The 24,285-nt window shown below is 47.5% G+C and overlaps 1 protein-coding gene across 1 annotated transcript in view; it reads left to right on the top strand.

Moving 5' to 3' along the window:
- The first annotated feature begins 217 nt into the window (after positions 1–217).
- PDIA5 (protein disulfide isomerase family A member 5) overlaps positions 218–24,285 on the top strand; it is a 95,011-nt gene continuing 70,943 nt past the window's right edge. Inside the window, exons 1-2 of the mRNA XM_003825208.5 lie at positions 218–430; positions 22,399–22,525. Of these exons, the coding sequence (XP_003825256.1) occupies positions 389–430; positions 22,399–22,525 (169 nt within the window). The 5' untranslated portion in view covers positions 218–388. The remainder of the gene's footprint in view (positions 431–22,398; positions 22,526–24,285) is intronic.

Consider the following 24,285-nt stretch of genomic DNA (forward strand, 5'->3'; position numbering starts at 1 on the left):
AAATAAAACCTAATTTCTGTGAGCTGCGTGAGATACTGTTTCTGAAGCTCCAGGCACAGAGTAAGCCCCCGCGCATTAATTGCCTTCCCTTACTCCCTGACCTTGCCTTTTCGCACTTCACTCGCTGCCACGTGGCCTCGGAGCCCAGTCCGCACCCGCAGCCCCCAGCTGAGCCAGGCTGCAGACTACAACTCCCAGCGAGCACTTCTTCCCGGCCGCCTCTCCCCAGCTGCTGCGCATGCTTTGGCAGACGTGGCACCGGGAACTCGGAGGCGGGGAGCGGCTGGGAAGTGGCCGTGGTGGTTGGCCGCGGTGGAGCTAGCAGGCGGGCGGGCGGGAGCGGGCGCCGGAGTGGAGAAAGGAGCCAGCTGTGGGCAGCGCTGCTGGGATGGCGCGGGCCGGGCCGGCGTGGCTGCTGCTGGCAATCTGGGTGAGACTGTGGGGCAGGGGTCCGGGCCGGGCCAGCACGTGTGTCCCGCGTGCCCTTCTGCGCTCTCTGCTCCAGCCCTCTGCGGAACGTGCGGGGAGCTGCCCCGGGGCACCGGGATGAGGGCGTGCATGCCAGGCAGGCGGGCACTGGGTGCTACGCGGGAGACAGCGGGAGTCCCGGTGCCCTCGCCGCCAAGCGCTCCCGGACGCAGGGGCAGGAGGCAGCTGTGGGGCGCCGGGAGATCCCTGGCAGGGTGCTTACGCCACGGCCACAACTTTGCGGGGATGCAGGTCGGGGCACAGCCGGTCGGGCAGGACGCCGGCGGGCTGCGGGGTGAGCTCCGCCCCAGACTCCGAGCCCTGCACCTGTGTGAGTGCGGGGTGGGATGGGGGTGCTTACTACCTGCACTGCCGGAAACCTTGGTTTAGGGCCACCTTGTTCTTGGTTTCGGCCCCAGGCGTCTGGGAAACTGCGGGCCACCACCTGGGCCTCCGCCCACAGGCCAGGCTCGGTGGGCTGGGTGGGGTCGACGTAGCCCGCCCCGGCAGAGGAGCTGCTCCTACACCCAACTGAGGCGGGCTCGAGCCTCAGCCACTTTCTAGCTGTGTGACGCGGCGGTTCATTTAATGTATCTGAGCTAGTCTCCTCATCCATGATATAGAAAGGCAAAGCTACCCCCATAGGGTGGTTCTGAGAGTCGGATGAGGTCTCAGTGGAGGAAGCTGTGTAAACTGCACAATCTTACAAAAGTGGAAAAGGAGTGGACTCCAAGAGTAGTTTGCTACACTTGGTGGGGGGGACTCCAGGCATCCCTGAGAGAGGTCGGAATGGGTGTGCCTGCCGGCCCAGGTCTGGGGTTTGGCCTTCGTTTCGCTGTGGGTGTGCGATGAGATATTGTGGCCTCCTTCCCCATCTTTTCCATAACTTATGCCCTCCCTTATTTTAGGACCATCCTGGTCCTTTTCCTCTGAAGTTCCAGGGAACTTCCTGTTCCTGGCACCCTCCCCCCAACCCAGATTTTCCCGTTCTTTTCCATTTGGGTGTGGCAAGGCCACTGGGCAAATGGGAGGAGAAAAAGTGTGGGTTGAGTTGCTTGAAACACTTCCATCTCCCAATACCCTGGCCTTTTGGATCACCAGTGAGGAGTGGCCTGGTACTCTCTGGTTGGAAGTGGGTGGGGAAGGAAGCCCCCTGTTCTCTTCGGTCTGTGTTCTCCCTCTTGGGGAGAACCAGGCTGGAGTGGGGCAGTGTCACTTAATTGCATCTGGGTTTGTTGAATGCTGGTTTGCCATCAGTTCCCTGGAGCCAGTTGGTCTGGGCGGGTCTCTGGGCCAGGAGGAGGGAGCTATCTCCTGAAACGCCCCCCATCGGTCTTTGCACTTGGGCTGAGTAGGAGGTCCTGCTTTCCTCCCTTTCCCCTCCCTTTTGTGAAAACAAACGGCTTGAGAATCTGAAATTTCATTCGGCAGACATTTATTTGTCAATCACATTGTTTGGATTGATATTTTGCCCTCCACTGGGTTAGATTTTGGGCGGAGAGCAAAACACACATTGTGCCTGCCGTCTGGTGTTGCCCTGGATTGGGCAAAGGAGTCAGTCCTGTGAGCAAATAATGACAGAACTGCAAGTGCTGTGACCTTAAGTACTAGTATCCTTCACTGAACCGGAGCCATACGTTGATTTAAAGGGAGGTCAGCCATGGCTTTCCTGAGGTGGTAGGGTTGAACAGAGTCTGAAAGATGTGTGGTAGTTAGCTAGGCAGTGGAGGGCTGCAGGTCCCCTTCACCAGGAGGTGCGGAAGAGCAGGTAGGTTTGCTGAAAGCACTAGAACCTGGGAGTCCTGAGCAAGCAATTTCTATCTTCTCCTTTCCCTAAGCCCTAGAGTTGGCTTAGCGGGTAGGAGGTGGAGGGAGCATGCCAACAGGAGCAGTGGTGAGTGATTGCTGGACAGCGGGTTGGGCCTTTGTAAATTTAAATGCTGTATCTATCTGATAAGGGCTCCCCAGGTTCCTGGAAGCCGGTTGGGTTTCTTTGTTCACTCAATATTTACTGAGGGCTGATATGTGCACAGGACTGGGCTGTGACCTGAAGGGTATAAAGGCATCTGCAGGGATTCGTGTACAGGGATATACACCCACCACATTTTTTACAATAGCAAAATGTGGAAATGGGTTAAATGCTCAATAATAGTGGCATGGTTAAATAATATCTGGCCTTGTCCATATCATGGAAAGTGATATTTATCTTTTTCAGTTTGGCCTGCTATAAGAAATATCCCATAGACTGGTGGTGTAGAACAATTGAAATGTATTTTTCACAGTTCTGTAGACCAAAAGTCCGAAATCAGGGTGCCAGCATGGTTGAATTCTGGTGAGGACCCTCCTCCAGAAGACTCTTGACTTCTCATTGTATTCTCATATGATAGAAAGAAGACTAGACAGTTCTCTTGGGTCCCTTTTTCAAGGGCACTAATCCTATTCATGAGCGATCCACCCTCATGACCTAATTACGTACCAAGGGCCCCACCTCCTAACACCACCACTTTGGGGGTTAGGATTTTAACATATGAATTTTCAGGGGAATGACAGAAATACTCAGTCCTGGCCGGGCACAGTTGCTCACACCTGTAATCCCAGCAGTTTGGGAGGCTAAGGCGGGTGGATCACCTGAGGTCAGGAGTTCGAGACCAGCCTGGCCAACATGGTGAAACCCCGTCTCTACTAAAAATACAAAAATTAGCCAAGCATGGTAGCGGGCGCCTGTAGTCCCAGCTACTCAGAAGGCTGAGGCAGGAGAATCGCTTGAACCCAGGAGGCAGAGGTTGCAGTGGGCTGAGATCGCGCCACTGCACTCCAGCCTGGGGGATGGAGCAAGACTCCATCTCAAAAAAAAAAAAAAAAAAAAGAAGACAAAGAAGAAGAAATATTCAGTCCATTGCAATGTTTATAAAGAATATTTTTATTTACCAGAATATTATGTTTATTATGAAAACATTTTATGATGTTTATGAAGAATATCTAAGGATGTGGAAAAATGCCCAAGTGTGATAAGTAAGGGAAAAGCAGGATGTAAAACCAAATCCGAGGGTGGCTGAAGTTACATGTATGAAGAATTAGTGCATCAAAATGTTAACAGTCATTGTTCTGGAAGGTGGAGTTGTGATGACTTCTGCTTCTTTGCTTATGCTTTTCTGTGGATTCCAAGTTTTTCACATGAATATGTATTAGTTTATAATCAGAAAAGTTAATAAAGATTTTTAAAAATGTTGCTTTGGGAACCCTTAGCCTTCCAGAAGAATACTGGGGAGGAAGGTGTCACAGTCAAACACGTGGGACAGGTTAGTTCCAAGAGCTTCCAGGCTGGGTGTCTGTGCCCTCAGAGGCTATGGGTGGCGGTGCCCTCCCTGCCAAGTGCTCCTGGACACAGGGGCAGGAGGTAGCCCTAGGGCACAGGGTGATCCCTGCCGAGCCATGCTGCCCTGCTCCCATCCCTGCGCTGACTGCCTGCTTTCCTGCTGTCCAGCTCAGCTCCTCCCTGCAGCTGACTCTTCTCTAGGGCCGTCCATGCTGATGGTCCTGTTGGCTCCATCCAGCCTGTAGGATGGAGAAACGTTGAGCTGGAGTGAACTCTAGGTCTCCTAGCTCAGTGGTTCTCAAGCATCGGGCCAAGGACTGAAGCTGGGCTGGGATAGAGTTTTCTGGTCTGCAGTCAAACTGGAAAAAAAAAATGGTGTATTTTTTTGTTTGTTTGTTTTTCATGAATGCAAATGTTTTCAGTTTAAAAACTTGTCAATTTTTCTGACATGATGACCATATTTTGAGGGGGAGGGGGTTACAGCATCCCTTTGAAAAATGAGGCTGGTTGTAGTATATTGTGATTTCTTTTTAAAAGCCCTTTCTTGATAAAATTTATTTTTAATAATATAAAATCCATTTTATATTTAAATATATATATATTCTGCTGATCTGTGAGATTCAGAACTGATCTAACTCAGCCTTCTCCTTTTATAGGAGAATAGCAAGGCTTAGGGAGGGAAGGGACTCACTCAAGGCCACCCAGTTAGTGAAGGCAGAGCTGGGAGAAGAGCCAGATCTGCTGAATGTAAATCGGGTTCTTCCCACTCATCCATCTCCCGCCTGCTTCTCTGCCTCTGCCCCTGATGGTAGCTTGAAGCTCAGACCCTGGAGGACAGTGGGTGGAGGTGCAGGAGGCAGATGTTTGTTCCTGGCATCTCCTGTAGAGCTTTTAAGGTACACTTATTTAGGTTCTGTACTTCTCTGGGACGATTATATATTTAATAGGCTTTTATGGGTTGGCCTGAGGACTGAATTGCCATTTAAAATGCTGTTTGGAACCTGGAGTGCACATTTCCCACAGAAATAAACACATTACAGCGGAAGTCTTAAAACAGACCCGGCATATAAGGTGGAAGTGTGGCTGAGTGCCATAAGAGTGGCAGCCCCTGTGTGCTGGGGATCCAGGACGAGGCCAAGCAGTGGGACACCAAGTGACCAGAGAAGGCCCCAGGAAAGAGCAAGGTGTGGACTGGCCTCACAAGGAGGGCAGACTTGGAGCTCTGTGACAGCAGGGAGCCCCCTGTCCTGGCTGTAGTGTCCCCAGCACCTAGCCCAGGGCCTGGCATGTCGTCAGCCCCGGTCCGTGTTTGGCTGATGGAACTAATGTCACAGGCAGAGAAGGAAACCTTCCAAGCCAGAGACGTGGGAAATGAGGGATGATAGGCCAGGCTGGATGGAGGGAGGGTTTGAGTCTGGGGATGAGGGGAGTAAGACTGAAAAAGTGGATCGTAAAGAACTTTAAATGCCTGGCAAAGCTGTGGGGGACTCGATTCTGTAGGTAATGGAGAGACTTGATGAAAGCTGCCCTTTTAATAACAAGATCAATCAGGCCACATGTAGGGTTGGGTGGGAGGGGGAGAGACTAATTTTCCCAGAACAACACTTTCATCCTTACTTTCCTCTCTGTTATCTACAAGATAAATTCAAGTGTTATGTAGTGGAAAGAACATGGGCTTTTAGCCAGCTAGACACTCAGGAGCTGCGTGACCTTGGGCCCTGCCTCAGTTTTCTTGTTTGTTAGTGGTGGTAATGATATCCATCTTGCAGTGTTGAAAGGATTAGAAAAAATACAGGAAGCACCCAACACAGCGCTTGGCTCGTGAAAGTGCCCAGTCACTGGGAGTCTCAGCAGTCATTGCCAGTTGTTGAGTAAGAGATGATGGGGAAGGCAGTTAAGAGGAGGAGGTGGGCAAGGAAGGGCCAGAGAGAGGCTACATGATTTGAATGCCAGGTAGGGGTACCCCTGTGCAGCTAGGATTCTCCCCACGGGAGTTACTTGGAGCTGAGCTCTTGACTGCCTCCTTGCCTCCTCTCTGCCAGGCTGCTGCAGAGATCCCAGGTAGGGGGGGTGGTGCAGAAGGGCTCAGGATGTAAGTGTGCTTGGTTTCTCTCCCCTTTCTTCTGAAAGTAGATCCCCTCTTGAGAATGAAGACACCAAACACACTGTATCCCAGGAGGGTTTTGCCCCAGCTTTGTGGTTTTATTCTGTTGGGCTCTTGTGTCTTGCTTGCTGGTTGTGGTAGCCTTTGAGGCTGAGTGACAGTGGGCCAGAAATGAATGCATGGGGTATAAGGAGAGGCGGAGGTTCTTCCACATAACCTGGACTTGGGATGGTTTATTTGCCCCCTACCTCTCCTTCTGTGTGTGTGTGTGTGTGTGTGTGTGTGTGTGTGTGTGTGTGTTATGTGTATGTGGTGTTGTTGTTTTTAACACCTGGCATCTTAGGTCCCAACGGGAGAGGAAAGGAGCAGGAGTGCTCAGCCCTGGTGGGCTGGCCCATTCCTTCTGCCTGGCCATCTTTCAGCACTGCCTGGAGCCTCTGGCACCCCGTTGTGATCTGTTGGCAGAATTGTCAAATCGGATGCATTTGTAGAGGGCTTGAGAGTTTGCAAAGCATTTCCACGTATTTCACGACGGTGTGGTTTTGAGCCCCATGTAACTTGGTGAGGGGAGTAGGCTAGCCCAGTACCATCATCCCTGGAGAGGGATGGGTGGCTGGACAGGGAGGTGGGAAGCAACATGTCCTTAGATGAGGTTGAGGTGTCTGTGGCCTGGAAGATGAAGGCATAAAGAGATAGGTGGGGACCACAGTCAGAGTTCTCAGTGCCTGGCTTGAATGTGTAAGCAGCTGCGTTGGCAGCCATTTTCCAGGAGTGTCCCTGAAACTTGCTTTTCAGCTGCTCCCTGGTGGCTTTGGCATTGGACAGGGGTGGCCAGCCAGGTACGTGCTGACTGTATCCTTCCCCCGAGGAGCTCCAGTTCACTGTCCCCTATTGCCACCCTACATCAGCAGGGCCTCTTTCCACATACCAGTTTGCAACCACTTCTAAATAATTAGCTTTGTGATCTTACATTGGGGGGTTGAAGACACTCATGCAGTGTGGGGTTAAAAGAGCCTTTATTCCTCAAAGTCATACTGAGGCCCCAGTCTGATGCACATTCCATTCCTAGATGGTGTGATGGTGGGGCTGTGTCTGGCTTCAGAGTTTCCAGCTCATTAGAGCTGCGGGGGCGCAAGGGTGGAGTGTCCATTGCCTGCAAAGAATCCTACAGTTCCTCCAACCCCTTGGCGCAGGCAGATTTCTTGAATTCGTGAGCAGGTCCTTTAATCCTTGTTGGAAGATGTTGATGAAAATCAAGGTTGAGGGTTGTAAACTGGGGCTTAAACATAAAGGTGATCCAGTATCTGAGCCCAGATGTGGGCCTGGTAGGAAAGCTCTGTTGTTTGGGCCAAGTAGGGAAGGGTCTTGAGGAACGAGTGGGTTTGTTCTCATCACAGGGTCTAGTCTTACTGGGTCCTGGGCAGAGTATTAGTACATGCCCCTATTTCAAAGGAAGGTGGACCAACATCAGCATCCTACATGTGCCACAGATGTTCATTCATTCAACAGATACTTCTTTTTTTTCCCAAATGGATATTTCCTTGAGAATCTTTTATGAGCCAGGCCTCATGCTAAGGCATTGGGGATAACCATAAATAAGACAGACACCATCTCTTTCTCTCATGGCCTAGTGGGACAGCCACTGATTAATTATTTAATTCAGGTAGTAAGTGCTGGAAAGAGAAAGTGTTAATATAATGTGGTAAGAGAATGTATAACAGGGATCCCTAACCTAATTCAAGGAGTCAGGAAAAGCTTCTCTGAGAACCTCTGGGTCTTTCTTAGAATAATGTTTTTAAATGTATAAAGTAAAATGCATAGAATTACAAAGAAAGCAGTTTTATTGAAATACAGTTATCAAAATATAACAACAAGGTTGTGATAAAATAATATTTATGTTTATTAATGCATCATATAAAAAGATCAAAGGTACAAGCTTGATAACTTCTATAATTTTAAGTTGTGATGAGCATAAATAGTGTTTCAGGATATCTTGCAATGTGATAAGAAAATATGATTTCTGTTGGTGGCAAAGTCACAGACACTGCTACCCTAATTACTACTGTAATTTGTTATCTACATTCATAAATGTAGAAAGCATTTATACATTTATAAATACACTCATAATACAGGAAAGGCTAAATTTCAGTTAGAGGTTAGTGAAGATAAAGATGTCATTTTTCTCTGTCCAAATTCGTAGACTACAGTAGAAAAAAATTATATAACACTTGGAAATAAAAGATGATTTTGTGACATTTTAGTATCATACTGGAGTATTGTATAAGAAACCACCTAAGGACCAGCTGTGTTCTAGGGGATGTAACTCTGTTTATTATTTTTTATGGGCCATACTTTGTAAAGTTAAGTAGGATGCAAATTATTTCTGTTTGGTAAAGAAGAGAAACACAAAGATTATTGCCCTGAAGGACATTAACCTGTTGGTATCTAATGTAGCAATCTTATATCGGGATTATATCCTCTTTTTTAGGGTCTCTTATTAGCAAGTTAAGTAAAACTTTGAAATATGCTCAATACCTATTTGTATGAGAATTAGGCTTTTAACATTTTAGAATTGTACTTGACTCCAGTTCAACTGCTGAGTGAGCAGGACGTAAAGATGTGTTGCTTAGAAGAGAGGTCTGATCTGGAGATGTTAATTTAGGGGTGCTGTTCAGGAGAGTGGGTGAAGTTGGCTGGGGGACCATATAGGGTAGGAAGAGAGGGTAGACTGAGTGAGCTGTGGAACTTCAACATTTAAAGAATGGGGAGAGGAGGGTTTACAAAGAAGAAAGGAATGATTGCTAGAGAGGTAGGAGGGAAACCAAGTGTCGCATCCAGTTCAAGAGGCCAAATAAGATGAGAACTGGAAGTGCCTGTAGGGTTTATCTATAGGAGGTCATTGTTGAGCCTTCACCAAGAGCCTTTTTTGTGGTGGTTGTGGGGAGGGCAGATTTCAGAGGGATGAGCAATGGAAGGAGGGAGGAGAATGGGAGGAGCAGGGGAGATGGAAAATTCTGGCTGTGAGTGGAGAGGGGAGTGATATGGGGTCCAGAGAGAGAGTTTTTAAAAGATGGGTCAGTGATGGAGTTTCTTCACCTTAAGGAGATATGTGTAAAATGGATTCCTGGGCTCCCAGCCCCTGGAGACGTTTTTCTTCAAGAATAAAGCCCAGGAATCTGTATTCCCAGAATACCGAGCTCTGCGGTACAGCTACAAAACTAGACACATTTCCAAGTTAATCTTATATGGCTGGTGGTATTTTGCCAGCCGAGGTGGGTGCTCTCAATTGAGTGTGTAGCACAAGTTCTGCTCACATTGGAGCTGTGTCACCATTGTCTGCTTGGTGTCACTTGGCCTGAGCATGTGCTTTTCTCTGAAGGGATTTGGGGGTTTGTGGACATGCTGGTAGCAGAGGGAAGATGGATCAGGTTGTCATTGTGGCTCTTTTCAGCAGGTCACGCTCAATAGCTAGATTGGAAGGGACAGCAGACTTGCCAGCCTCTCGGGTATTATTCTGGGTGGAGCAACGGGGAGTGGATGATGCTCCAGGGATGTCTGTGGGAACTATTCACATTGACAGCCCAAGAGAAAAGCATCAGATCTGTCCTGGCGGGGACCTGGCTCTACTGTTTTAGGCTTAATCCGAGGCAAATCCCTTCTCTGAGCCTCAGTTTTCACATCTCTAAAGTGGGGATAGTACCACCTCTGCCTATAAACACTCATTGTTTGTGACAGTTTTTCAACTCCTGCAAGAACAGTTATACGTTTTACAGTGTAACCCAGTACACACTGGGCTCACTGAATGCATAGTGTTGCTACCTGTGCTACTCACTGATGTTTTCTAGTCAATGTAATTTTTAAAAAATGCTACTGTAACTCACTGATTTTATGACTAGACTCCTGGGTTGAGACCTGAAGGGTGGAAACAGTGGCTTAGACTCTCAGCTTTAGAGGATGAAATGAGATCCTGTGTGTAAAAGCATGGATGTACACCGTGGGTCATGAACACTGAGTTGTTATTTTCTTATCAGTTAACGGAGCTTGGAGGCAGAGTTGATTTCCGGAGTGGGAATTCACCTGCTCTTCCTCCCTCCCTGCTGCCTAATTCAATGTTCCCTCTACCAGTTCTTCCTCGTTAACAGGCCTGGCACACCAAGCTGGCGGTGAGCCAGACCCCTCTTGGCTCAAGAAGAGGTTTTCCAAAACATTAAAAGCTTTAGGGACTTAAGTCCTGGCTAAATGCACTGCAGTTGCAATTTCAGGATAAGAAAACCTGTTTTCATAAGCTCTCAGATAAGTTGCCCTGCCCCTGAATTGTCCATTGTTGACAGCAACATTTGTGCCATGGGGAATAAAAAGGGGAGACACTGTGCTGCGTAGCCCCAAATGTAAGGTGTGGCTTTTTAAAGGAAGCAAAATATAAGAAATGCAGCTGGACTTGTATTTACAGCAGCAGGCAGTAAGATGTGTGTGGCTCTGGGAATCTGTCTTCCTTATGCCCCAACTCTGGTGCTGGAGTCTGTCAGACTTGGGTCTGAATCACAGCTCTCTTACTTGCTGTGTGACCTTCAGCAAATTTCTTAACTCCCCTTAGTCTCAGTTTCTTTATCTATAAAATGGGAATAATAAAAGTGCTTACTTTATATACTTGTCAAGGTAATTCAGTTAGATAACATGTGAACTGCTTAGCTCACTGCTGGTCATACAATAAGCACTCTACTTTTGGCTGTTATTGTTATCATGGGCTAATCCCTAAGCCCTGGATTTGGAATTAAAGGATCGTCTCTTGGGTTCTGTTCCTTGCCAGGTGCTTTTGCATTTCTCTTTGTTAATAAGCACAGTTAGCCCCCTTGGCTGCCACTAGCCAAGGGTCTCACATCCCAGGGCCAGCCTCTTCTCCCACCTCACACACATACACACACACACACACACACACACACACAACAATATCACCACCATTCAGGGACTCATGGTGCTTGGTTTTATTTCAGAGGCTGCTGGGTAGACATTTGAACATTGGGAAGCATCGGTAGTGAGATCCCCAAGCTTGATTTAAGGTTAGGCCTTCACTCCTTGTGAAGAGTGGTGTTTAGCTATGGTGGCTCATGGCAGATGTTTAGAATTTACCCTTTTAAGGGGCATACAGTATGCATATTTTAAAATTAATGTTCTTTTTTTTTTTTTTTTTTTGAGACAGAGTCTCACTCTGTTGCCCAGGCTGGAGTGCAGTGGTGTGATCTCAGCTCACTACGACCTCTGCCTCCCAGGTTCAAGTGATTCTTCTGTCTCAGCCTCCCGAGTAGCTGGGACTACAGGCACGTGCCACCATGCCCAGCTAATTTTTGTATTTTTAGTAGAGACGGGGTTTCACCATATTGGCCAGGCTGGTCTCAAACTCCTGACTGCGTGATCCACTCGCCTCAGCCTCCCAAAGTGCTGGGATTACAGGCATGAGCCACCGTGCCCGGCCTAAAATTAATGTTCTTTCTTAGATCTCTCATCAAAACCATTCTACAAGTATTTGCTAGGTATGTGTTGCGTGCCAAGTACTTTGCAGATTCCTTATAATAGTTATGAAAAAAACCAAACCACGCAATGTCACATGAACGGAGGTGAGACAGTTCAGCTAGCAGTACAGAAGGACACATAAGCACTGCACATACGTGGGAAAGGGCACAGAGCAAGCGCTGGGCCGGGAGGAATCAGAAGGCCCATGCAAGAGCTGGGGGCGGTATCTGGTTGTGTTCTGGAAGCCTCTTTCTTTCCTTTTTCTTAGGCAGGTTTTTTTCTTTGTAACTTTTATTTAGAAATAATATCAGATTTATAGAGGAGTTGCAAGAAGAATCCAAAGGATTGTTATATGCCCTTTATCTCGATTCCACAAATATTAATATTTTATCACATTTGTTTTTATCATACTCTTCCTCTACATATATGAAGTTTATATATGATGTTCCTTTGCCCCTTAAATACTTCAGTATTTCCTAAAACACAAAGACATTCTCTTATGTAACCACAGTACAACGATCAAAACTAGGAAGGTAGTATTTGATTCAGGACCCAAACCAGAATCACACACTGCATTTAATTGTCCTTCTTTAGTCTCCTTTAATCTGGAATAGTTCCTCAGTCTCTGTCTTTTGTGACCTTGACATTTTTAAAGAATTTTCCTCAATTTGGTTTTTGATGATGTTTTCATTTAGTGCATTATATCAGGGGGCACCTGACGTCAATTTGACCCATTAGTGGTGGTGTTACTGTTGGTCCCTTAGTTAAGGGGGTTTCTGCCATGTTTTCCCACTGTAAAGATACATTTTCTGGTGGGGAGATACTTTGAGGCAGTTAATTATTTTCATAATGGTAGCCAAGTGGTGGTAATTTTTTTCTTTAAACATTTAGATTGGACATGCTTATTATGGCAAGTTGAAAAATAGAGAAAAGGGAAGAATAAATATTACCGAGGGCAAATCCTCAGTGTTTTTCTGAGCATACTTTTGTTTACTTATAGTTGTGGTTATACCACGTATATTTTGAATTCTTTTTTTTTTTTTTTTTTTTTGAGATGGAGTCTCACTCTGTCGCTGAGGCTGGAGTGCAATGGTGCGATCTCGGCTCACTGCAAGCTCCGCCTCCCGGGTTCACGCCATTCTCCTGCCTCAGCTTCCTGAGTAGCTGGGACTACAGGCGCCCGCCACCACGCCCGGCTAATTTTTTGTATTTTTAGTAGAGACGGGGTTTCACTGTGTTGGCCAGGATGGTCTCGATCTCCTGACCTCGTGATCCGCCCAAAGTGAATTCTATTTTTAAAGACAACATTAAAGCAAATATTTTTGCATTGCGAAGTCTTTAAAAACACCATTTAAATAAAATACCATCTAAATGGCTTATTCTTCTATTGAGTGGTTTACTCTGTGTAACCATTCTGTTGTTGCTGGACATTTAGGTTGTTTATAGGTTTTAACTCTTATGGTTAGAATGGTTGTGAGTCATATGTGTGTCAGACCTCTGCTAATTTCCTCAGGACACATTCCCAGAAGTAGAATTACCAAGTCAAAGAGCATAAATACTTTAGAGATACATGATAAATTGTGCCAGCTACCTTTCCAAAAGAGTTGTACTAGTTGAGGTTTCTGCCAGCAGTATATGACAGTTGGGCTCCATATTTTAAGAGATTCACTAATGGTGTTTCTCAACCTTTTTTTTTTAAACTGTGACCCACCAATGAAGATTTGTGTTGAGATTAATTTCCTATATTTTGACTTATGAGAGCCTAGGTATTTATTTCTAAAAATAAATTATGGTATAAAATAGCACATTACTCTTTTCAAGCTGCAACAGTCTGAAACAGAGCATTGGGAAGAACTCTGGGAATCACTGAGGTGGCAGTGTCTAGACAGTGGGGATTTGAGGTCACACGTGAGGAATTAGGATATTTCACCTAGAGAATCCTAAAAGAGACGTGTTTGCTGTCTTTGGAGTGTGATAGGCTGACAGATGGGTGTGTGTTGGGGGGGGATTTAACATTTCTAATGAGGAGCCCTCCAAGATGATATGGGTATGGTGTAGGACATGGGACTTCTACATATTAGCATATTGAGTTCCCACAGCCTTCTGGGTCCAGCTGAGTTGAGTGGTCTCAGGAGATTTTGAGTCCTTGTCTCTGGAGGGCTACCTGGAGGCTGGAGACGGTATGTGAGGAATTTTGAGGGGATTTCTATATTTTTGGGAAACTAATCAGCCCAACTCAACTCTGAATTGAAAGAGATGTCCTGGCTTTTCTGTCTCCAGCAGTGGTCCTCTTACCAGAAAAGGGCTGAGGTAAGGAAACTGGAGAGTTCCCAGGCTAATTCTTCTTTCATTTGTGGATAGCTGGCACCAGGTGACCAAGGTACCTGATAAGAACAGGCACACTGAAAATTTGGGCTACTAGGAAGAACACTGGGTAAATCAATCCCTTGACAGTCTCTCTGTCTCCTTCCTTATAAATAACATATCTAAAGTTAATGCATGATTTGGTGCTTGAGGCACTTTGAAATATCCCAGTTGGAACAGATGTTTGTATTTCTTTCTAGTTAAAGCTTTTGTTCAGTGGGCACTCAAGATCTATTTGTGTGTGCCAGAACACCCAGAATGAGAGCTCCTTAAAAAGATCATTTATTTCACCCATGCAGAAGCCTGCACAGGGATATTCCAGGGCCAGAATATCCCTCTGTGGTGTCAGGGACCCAGATAACGTCTATCTTATTAGCTCCTCTTTAGCAGGCCCTTCCTCCCCATTGTCTCAAGGTGGCTACTTGAGTTCCAGCCATCTTGTCCAAATTCCAGCTGGCAGGAATGAGGCAGGGACTAAGAAGACTCTTATCAGATGTCTGTTAGGGACAGTTTCTAAAAGTTGCCACATCACACTTAAGCTTACATTCCAAGGGCTGGAACATGGCCTTGCTGCAAGGGAGACTGAGAGATAAGGCTTTTATTGCGGGTGGCCACATGCCCAGGGAAACTCAATGGTTTCTTCACAAGGTGTGATTACCTCACAGTACTTCTCTGGTGGTGGTCGTGAGAATGGGTTTACCAAATGATATGATTGTAAAGAACTTTGGAAATCACTTTCAGTTCCTCAGTTTTCCAGAGTAGGAAACAGACTTGGAGAAGGAGAGATGACAACTAGTAATAATCAAAGTCAGCACAAAACTTGAGCTTCTGACTCCAAGTATGGTGTTCTTTCCGCCAAACCACCAGCTCTAAATTCTCAGCCCGCTCAAGTTCTCTGACCTTGGATTCAGGGCCACATCTGTTTTCTCAGGTCTTCCTCTTTTCCCTGAGTCCCTTTCGTACCAGCTTCTTATGAGTCTAGACTTAGATTCTGACATTTCAAAACTATTTTGAGCAAAATGTGGGTTAAACTAAATTAAACCTGTTCCTTCACAGTTCTTAACATAAGGGTATCTTTTTTTCAGGTGGCAGAGTAAAAGAGGTTGAGTCCCACCTTCACCCTTTTTCCTCAATGTTAAACTTCTGTTCCCAAGTCTTCCTCCGTTAGCAAGCTGCTTTTACATAATTGAATATCTCTGGCTTCATGGTCTGCATTGAATAGTAAATCTATAATGACAGACGGCTTGGCTAGTTACAGAGAATGCGAGGGTGCTGGCACGCGCCCCAGAGATGAGGAGCTTTTTAAAGCTGAGGTGTAATGTGGCAAGGACTGTTCTCCCTGATTATCTTCCAGCGTGCTGGGACTCTTATCTCTTTAGTCTGATGGAGATGCTGGGTGGCGATCAGCCTCATTAAGTGAGCTGAGTGAAGAGAGGAGTTTGTGTGTGCTATGTTAGCAGATTGGGAGGACCACACACTTCCTGCACACAGTCTCTGGCTGGAAACAGACCTGGGCTAATTGCCACATTTAGGATCTTCATGCTCTTGGCCCCAGGAACCTTGGGAGACTCCAGGATCTGCTGGACTTGCAGAAAGCAGAGGGTTAGTCTAAACCCCTGCTGGGACCCTCCTTGCCCTGGGATTCTGGGAGATAGGGGCATTTCCTGGTTGCTTCGGTAGGCCCTGCCTTGGAAGGAGATGTTCCTTTTCTGCTTGTGTTGTGCCATCTGTTGCAGCAGTCCAGGGAGCTTGTGGGGTTGAGAGAAGCAGGCCTCCTGTGGCCTGGAGTCGGGAGGCCCAAGTTCTAGTCCTGGCTCTGTTACTTACCTACTGTGTGACCTTGGTAATTAATGTAACCTGTCTGAGCCTCAGTTTCTTCATCTGTAGGATGAGGCGAGTGCCTACCCACTGGGGTATTGTGAGGGGTAAACGAGTTAGTGGGTATGAAACCTGGGAAGTGTGCTCTAAATGTGCCGTGTGACCTCTTGGTCTAGGTCGCTGTGCAGCTGGTGATGATTTGAGGTTTTCTGGTGGCTGAATGTGTGTACGTGTTTGCTCCTTCCTGCCTGGACCTGCTGCCCTGCCTGATTGGAGGCAGGGCCCCTGGAGAGGAAGAGGTGGTCCCCGTGTTACTGCTGTCCTTGCTCCCCTTGTAAGTTGTCTCGCTAATAAAGAGAAGTGCAATTATTCTGTGCTTCTGCATGCCAAACATTATGTTAGATTCTTTGTCATCTCTCCCCTCATGCAGTCCTGAGCCACCCTGCAAGGTGGGCATTGGTATTCTCCTCTCCACCTTGTAGGTGGGGAGTTGACACTCAGAGGTCTAGTAACAGGCCTGAGGTCATCCTGCTATAAATGGTGGCACCTAGATTTCCCCCGGGTCTGTCTGACTCCTGAGCCAGTGCTCTTTCTGTGGTGTCTGGAAGACTGCAGAGGGAGAAGAGAGTGGGTTTCTAAGTGGGATGGTGGTTTGTCTGGCCAGCCCTGAATGAGCAGACACCTGTTACAAGAGCACAGCAGGGGGTCTGGAAGATGAGGAAGGACTCAGTCTCCACCCCATTGCCTCCAGCCATGGCAGAGGTGGGCAGTGAGGACCTCCGTGCCCGGCACTCTGGTGCTGTTGGGCTCTGAAGAGAGCCTGTACTCAGGGGAGGGATTGGGTGGTGGAAGGGAACTGGTGCTCGGGGTGGGGGGGGGGTGTGCAGTGAAGCTCTGTGAGGGGGTTTGGAGGTTAGAGGCATTGGTGCTCTGACAGCGATGTGCTGGTTGGCTGATAATAGGCAGGACCTGGCATTGGGGGCCTCTATTTCCCAGCAGCAGAAAAGGGGAAAGCCATTTTTCCCGGCAGTTTTCTGCCCTGCACCAGGGAGATGCTTTATGAGTCTCAGCCCAGCCAGCGGGGGCAGCTCAGCCCTGATGTAAATACTGTTAAAGCTGAGGGTTGTGAGCAGAAAGAAAGCAATTATTGGAGAAGGTCAGAAGGAGTTTGCATGGTGAACAAAGGGGATCTTTTTTCTCTACCTCTAGAGCGATTGACTTCGAATGTAAAGAGCCTGCCAAGCCCAGGAACAATGCCGTGGCTGGCATGGAACCCTGGCTGCCTTTGGAAGCACTTCTCAAATCCTGCCCTTTCCCCCAAGGGCTTGACAAAGGAACAGATAGTTTTTGCATCATTAACGTTGTTATTGTTGCTGTAGTTATTGTTGTTATCAAGGTTTGTGGGTTGTGACTTATGAAGTCTGCAGTAAGGCTCTTGGCAAGGTGCTCCGAGGCTTGCTGGGACTGCATCTTAAGGAAAGGAAGGAGCGTGCACATTGGAAAGGTTAAAATAGACTGAAGTGGAGGAGAAAGGAGAATGTTAAGTGGCAGGAGGAAAGTCCCCTTGGGCTTATGGGGAGGGAGGAAAGCGCTCCCACTTGTCTGCGTCTGTGGTTGTTTGCTGGGGTGAGGGTCTGTCTGAGGCCAGACACAGAGGGGCCTTTCATCCTTCCCCTTCTCAGAAGCCCAGTTAGTGTCTTAGCTCTTTGGACCCCATCTCCCTGGATTCTCCCTGATCAACCTATCCTGATTATTTTTCCTCTCTCGTTCTCAGATCCAGCCACTCTAGGCAAATCCTGCTTCTCCTGTGCCCACTAACGCCCGCACGCCCCCATCTTCATGGGATACAACTTATCCTTCTTCTGACCCTGTGGCACTTCCTTGCACCTTCCCATTATCACCGCAGCTCCTGTGCTGGGTAGACTTTCTCTCTTCTGCAGCCTGGCTTCCAGCTTCCGCCACGTGTACTGCTGACATTCTCTCCAGTGTTCCCAGGGACTTCACAGCCTTTGGCCCTGTCCCAGCCTCCCCACTCTGACTGCCTGTGGATCATTCTTTTTTCTTTAGAAGTGTCCCCTCCCTGGTCTCTGTGGACGCAGCCCTCCCCACCTCCCTCTTGGTCCTGCCTCCTCCCTCACTGAGGGTGTTTCCTGTCTCCTCCCTCTGAGCCCGGTCCATGGGGACTTCATTTACTTGGTGGCTCACCTTGCAACCTGGAGGAGGCCTGTATTTGATGCCTCACTGTCTACCTGTCCAAAACCTGAGCCTATTATCATCTTCCTTAATGTAAGAGAAAAGCCTCCTCTGCTGCTGCTTCTCCGTTCTTCCACCTTTGGCTGTTGTTGCAGCCTCCCAGCCTGGAATTCTAAGAGTCATTTTAGACTTTTTTACTCTTTCTTTCTCACTTACCTATGAATAGTCATTGGGTTTTGTTGTTTTTCCCTCTGAGGCTTTTGCATTGATCTGTGTCTCTCCATGCGGGCAGCCACCCAGCAGGGCCCTCCACCTCCGGCCTCCCCGGCTGCTGCCCAGTCTGAGGTCACGGCCAGATGAGTCTGTACAATATACCGTGTTCATCCTCTCACTCCCCTGCTAACTGGGCAATGATGCTTCCCACTCTCTTCCTGCACCAGGCCAGGTCCTTGGGCAGGCTTTGAAGAGCCCAGCCTGCCCCCACTGCCTTCTGCCATGCTCTAGCCCAGACACCCCCTGACCTGTGGTCTGTGTGGCTTCCATCGACCCTTCTGGGCCTCCCAAGGGCTGCTGTGGACTCACCCCATCACATACTGATAGTGGGTGACCTCTGCTAAGGCCAGGAGTGTGGTAACAGTGTAATTTGTCATGTTTATAACACTGGTCAAACATTTCCTGAGGGCTTTCAATGCGCCAGGCCTTGTGTGGGGGCCCTGCCCTCCTCCAGAGCTCTTAATCTTGGGGATGGGGGTGAGGGTAGGGAGGAGATGGATCCTTCATAAGGCTTCAAAACCGGATTGGCTGTGGGTGATGCCCAGTCTGAGCCCCAGTGTCATGCCCAGTGATGGTTTTTAAGCAAAGTAAATTTGCTCAGCGCGTTTCTGGTTGGGCTTAACTTCTCTACTGTGTGACTCCGAATGCTGGGTGAGGGGCTTGGCTGACTGGCTGGAAGGTGGTTTCTTTAATCTCATTGGCCCTCGGTTAGATGACCTGCAGGATGGACTGGGTTTTATGGGAAGGAAGCTGAGGGTGTGCTGTGAGCCTCAGCCTCTAGTGGTTTCTCTTGTACACACTTTGTTGTCGCTGTGGCTCAGCTGCACACACCGCTGCCTGGGCAGATGAGCTCTGGGCTCACCCTCCCTTCTGCCTTCCCCTTTCCTTCTCCCCAGTTCCAGAAGTGTGGGTGCCTACCAGCCTCAGGAGGGGCTGGACTACAGGTCAGAGTCCTGAGGCCCTGGGCAAGAGCAGTTGTTGCTCTCCGATGGTCAGATTATCTGAGGATTAAAAACAGCAGTGAGGCAATGTGTTTTTCCAACAGATTATTTTTTTTCCCTTTAATCATGTGCATTGAGCTGTGGAGTTTTCAGTCTGAAGTCCGTTAGCTCCCTGGGAGTAGTAGGATAACATGTAATAATAATAAAGTTTAGCAGACTTTTTGGTGAGCTCTTAAGGTGGCCTGCATAAGGGCAGCGGGTCCTCAGACATTTTACCCTGCTCTGCAGGGTGTGATGAGGGAGAAATCATTCCATGGCTTCCTCCTGGATGGCTTTACTCTGGGAAGAGGGAAACTTTGAATTCCAATGGCAGATTATATTTAGAAACACTAGAATATGGTAATGTTTCGGTCTTCTTCTCTGCTGAGATGGAAGTTTGTGTTATATATTATGGTAACTGATACTCTCAGAGTGCTTTCTGATTTATAAAACACGTTCAATAAATTATCCCATTTCATCCTCATATCAATCCCACGAGGGAAGTATCATTATCTGTATGTCAGACAGGAGTCACTAAGCCTGTAAAAGGTTGAGTGACATTGGCTAGGCATCTTAGCTATTGAGTGATGAGGCTCAGACTCAATCCAAGACTTCTGGCTGCAAAGAGGCAGGAGGCTGAGAAGGCGTGACTCATATTAGAAAGATTGGGATTCAGATCCTGGCTCTACTTACTAGCTGTGTAATTTTGGTCAGATTATTTTTAAAAAAATTTTTTCTGGCAGAAATTAACACTTCTCTCAGTATGACCAAGCATATCAAATAAGCTATGGTTGCCCCTTTTTATTGACCATGTTCCTCCATGAGCTCCGTCCTTGCTCTGTTCTGGTCTGGTTGCTCTGCAGGCTGTTGAACAGTTGTCATCCTGGGATTTCTCTTCACCATCAATGTGGTAATCCTTTTGCCTCTCTCTTTCATTGAATTCTTTGTTTCCTAGTTTCCATGTCTAATTTTTCATTTATTTTTTGTTGTAGTGGAAGACGGGTCCCAGTATCTTTCTGAGAAAGGGTGCACTGGTGGTAAATGTTATACATCTGATATTTTCATCTGTTCAAGTCTATTTTCATGATTGATAGTTTGGCTGGTTACAGAATTCCAGTTAGAAATCATTTTCCTTGAGAATTGTGAAGCCAATGCTTGATTGTCTTTTGTGTGCTGACGAACAGTCTTATGCCAATTCTGACTCCTGATCTTTTGTATGTTGTATTTTTTTTTCTTTGAAATGGTTAGGGTCTCCCCTTTGTCAGCAGTGTTCTGAAAGTTTTCAGTGATGTATTTTGGTAAGAGTCTTTTTATTCATGATGCTGGGCCCTGCCAACTGAAGACTCATATCCTTCAGTTTTGGAACATTTTCTTCAACTATTATTTTAATTTATTTGCTTTTTTAGAGATTGAGTCTCACTGTTGCCCAGGCTGGCCATGAACTCCTGGGCTCGAGTGATTCTCCTGCCTCAGCCTGCTGAGTAGTTGGAACTGCAGGCATGAGACGCTGTGCCAGGCTTCAAATTAATTTTTTGATAATTGATTTTCCTCTTTTTTTTTTTTCTTTTTCTTTTTCTGGAGTCTCTTTAATTTGGTTCTTGTGCTTAATGGGTCCATTCTCTTATTTTTCTTAAGTCCTTTTTTATTTCTTGATCTTTTTGTTGTATTTTCTAGGAGATTTTTTTTTTCAATTCTACTTCCAACCCTAATTATTTCTGTGATAGTTTTACTTTCCAAGAGATTTTCATGATTCTCTGAGTATTTATTTTTCTTCATAACATTCTATTCTTATTTTATGGATGCAGCATTTTATTTATCTGAGAATAATAATTTTCTTGCTTTCTTCTGTTCTTTTAATTTTCTTTTTCTTCTACATTTCATCTTTCCATTGGTTTGTTCTGGTCTCTGTCTTTTGTAACCGGTGAACCTTGATTATCTGTCTGTTTTGAAGAGCAAGGCACTAGCACATTGACTGGCAGCTCTGTAAGTGTGTGGAGGGAGTGGAGAGTGCTTGTTTACTGGGAGAGCCTCACAGTGGAGATTGGAGCAGGAACCCAGCTGTTTCAATTGAGGATCTCCAAATCACTGTCTTTAGGTTGTTTTTCTTATGCTCCTCAGTTTCTCCAGAGGGAAATTCTCTAATCTGTTGCCTGGGGAATAAGACTGGCAGGTGGCATTCCAGAGAAGGGAAGGGAGATGCTGGGGGCTGGGAGCTTGGAGGAATGAGTGATCTCAAGGTTCAGTTTGTAGACTTTCTTTGAATCCCCCTGTCTTTTCTGAGGGCCATCCTCCCACCCTCTGCCGGGTTATCTCCCAGTGGAACTTTTCTTACTCAATCTCTCCATATAGTAACCCTCTTGCTTTCTGACAGGTGGGCAAGGGGCTGTTGCCCAGCTGTGCAATCTGGGCAAGGGGATCTGCTTTGTGTCTACTCCTTATTCACACTTTTAATAAACCCCCACCCATTGCTTTTAGCCCACCCTTCATTGTGCCTGCAGAGGTGCCTGATACCTCCAGTTCCCGAAGTTTTCCAGGGTTCTCTGGGGGAGAATTGGCTCTTTTCTTGTTGACTGACCTCCTGAGATCACTTGGCTGAGTAAGAAAAGCTAAAAACCTCTCACCCATCCATTCCCACCCTAAGCATTAAGGGATGATCTTATTTCTCTGAGTATTTTATGCTTTGGTGCTTCTAGATGGGATAGAGTTTTTACTTTGCCCCAGCATATGGCATTGGGGTAACATGAGGAATATGGACAGACATTGACCTCCCAGGGGGCTCTCGACTGATGTGTAACAATGCAGAATGTTTATACAAACCTCCCTTGGTATCCTTGAGGGATTGGTTCCAGCATCCTGCCTCCACAGGATACCAAAACCCATGGATGCTCAAGTCCTTTATATAAAATGGCATGGTATTTGCATCTAACCTATGCATGACTTCCTGTATACTTTAAATCATCTCTAGATTTTTTATGATACCAAATACAATATAAATGCTAAGTAAGTAGTTGTTATACTGTATTGGTTTTATTGGTATTATTTTTTACTGTTATCCCGTTATTTTTTATGTTTTTCAAATGTTTTCCATCCATGGTTGGTCAAATCTGTGGATGCGGAACCTGCGAGATAGAGGGCTGACTGTATATATCTGCAGTCCATACAGCCTTATAAAAGTGCATGGAGGGGAAGGGAGACTGGGAGTGGGCTGGGGAGTGTCCCTAGAGGTGAAAAAGTAGGTGTGATGCATGAGATATGTTGGTTTGCCCTCATCCTCTGGAAGTAAAGCAGCTCTAGGCAGCACATCCATGGGCACCGATTCTTCTGGGGCCCAGCCAGAAGCTGGAACTCACAGTCGTTGGCTCCTTGATCCCCAGGTGGTCCTGCCATCATGGCTGTCCTCTGCAAAGGTCTCCTCGCTCATTGAGAGAATCTCTGACCCCAAGGACTTGAAAAAACTGCTCAGAACCCGGAATAATGTACTGGTGCTTTACTCCAAATCTGGTGAGTGTCCCTTCCTGGCCTTGAGGTCAACCATCGGGGTAGGATGGGATTCAGGGGAAGGAGTGGGGTGGAAGTGGGAGGCAGGAGACCTTAGGATGAAAACCACTTAGGGAGGGTCCAAGGGACATGAGGTTTGTCACCTTTCCTCAGAAGACAGAGGCAGAGGCACACAGAGGCATTGGCTCTGCCACTTTCTGATCCCAGGGGGTGGTTCCATTTCTTTTTTATGAGTGTTTCTTGGGAAAGTCCTCTGGAGCCCCTCACTCCTCAAGAGGGAGAGGGCGTGTGTGAAGTAGGACAGAGGATCACAGTGGCGGGCACTGGTCATGGATGTCCTGGCTTCCTGCACAGGCATGGGGCCGAGCCCTGCCAGGGCATGCTTCACCAGAGCTGTTGATTAACTGGCCAGGCCGGCCTGTTGCCAGCTGAATGGGTCCCAGGCTTGGAAGCACTCACCCCAGCTGGCAGCCCTGGCCCTGCCCAGTCCATCTGTCGTGCTCTGGGGTCAGATGCAAGACTGAATTTGGAATGGGCTCTAAGCTTGGGTCACAGCATTTCTTGGAGGCAGGAGCAGCGGCCTGCCTCTCTTCTGACCTTGAGGCTGGCAAGGACATAGAAGATGGAGAGAGGTTTGCTTGGCTCTTGGCAGTGACTTTGGGGGAGGGTGAACGCTGACTCTGTTGAAGTTGTTCCAGCAGAGTTAAGTGTTTTTTGCTGCTTCTAAGGATGCCAAGTTTTCTGTGGCCCTGGAGAAGCAGCAGCCAGTGGCTGGCCAGTTCCGGGCAAAGTTTTCCCCGGCAGCTCGGCCTTAGCACTCACTGGCACCTGGGGGATGATAGAGGCTCCAGACGTGCCTGCATCCTCCAGGCATCCCTGGCACGTGGGATGTGTTCATTGCCACTTGCGGCTGCTGCTTCCCCTTCTGAGGGTCTGGCACACATGCCCCGAGTGCATTGTTGGGAGCCCAGCATGTGACTAGCATTCCTCTGCTGTCAGGAATAGGGGTGAAATCAAGGGAAAGGGGAAGCAGTGTCCTCTTGAGGCCTGGGGCATAGGGCCCTGAAAACGTGTGGCTTGCTGCCTTGGATACTCCCGGAGTTGGAACTAGGAGGACTGTCAGTGATAGACACGCTCCATTCCTTCCCTAGGGTAGATCCCATCATAAAAGCTCATCATAATACAGTCTCATTGGCTCCTTTGCTGTGAGGGAGGCAGTGCAGGTTGTCAGAGGACATCCAGTATACAAATGAGGAAATGGAAGCTGGGAGTAGCGGACTCATTTGAGATCTTCCAGCAGCAGGTGGGAGCTGGTCCCCTATGCCCCGCTGTCTCTCATTTTCTCTGATGGAGGATGGGAAGAGAGTATTGATTCTGCAATGACAGAAGGGCTTTGAGATCAGGTTGGGGCTGAGGCCGGAAAATCATTATGGGAAGTTAGAGAGTGGAAAGGTGGGGCCCTGTTGTCAGGCGCTTGCAGGGCAGGAGGTAGCACCTAAGCTCTCTTTCCCTCACCCGACCCTGTCTTGAGCCATTGAGAGTAGAGCCCCTGGTGCTTCCCACTTGTCAGCCTACCTCCTGCTTTCATTGCCTGATGGGGCCTGGGCAATTATTTTAACTTCCTGCCTCCTTGCCCAGGCCTGCTGCACGAGAGACATGTGACCTTCAGTGGGGCTTTTGAACAGGGCAGAAACTGGATTTTCTTTGCTCCCTCCCATCCTTCCAAGCAGTGCCTCCCTTTCCATGGCTAAAATGCAGGTTAG

Source organism: Pan paniscus, chromosome 2 (genome assembly GCF_029289425.2).
Source record: "Pan paniscus chromosome 2, NHGRI_mPanPan1-v2.0_pri, whole genome shotgun sequence".
Classification (NCBI taxonomy): Eukaryota; Metazoa; Chordata; class Mammalia; order Primates; family Hominidae; genus Pan; species Pan paniscus.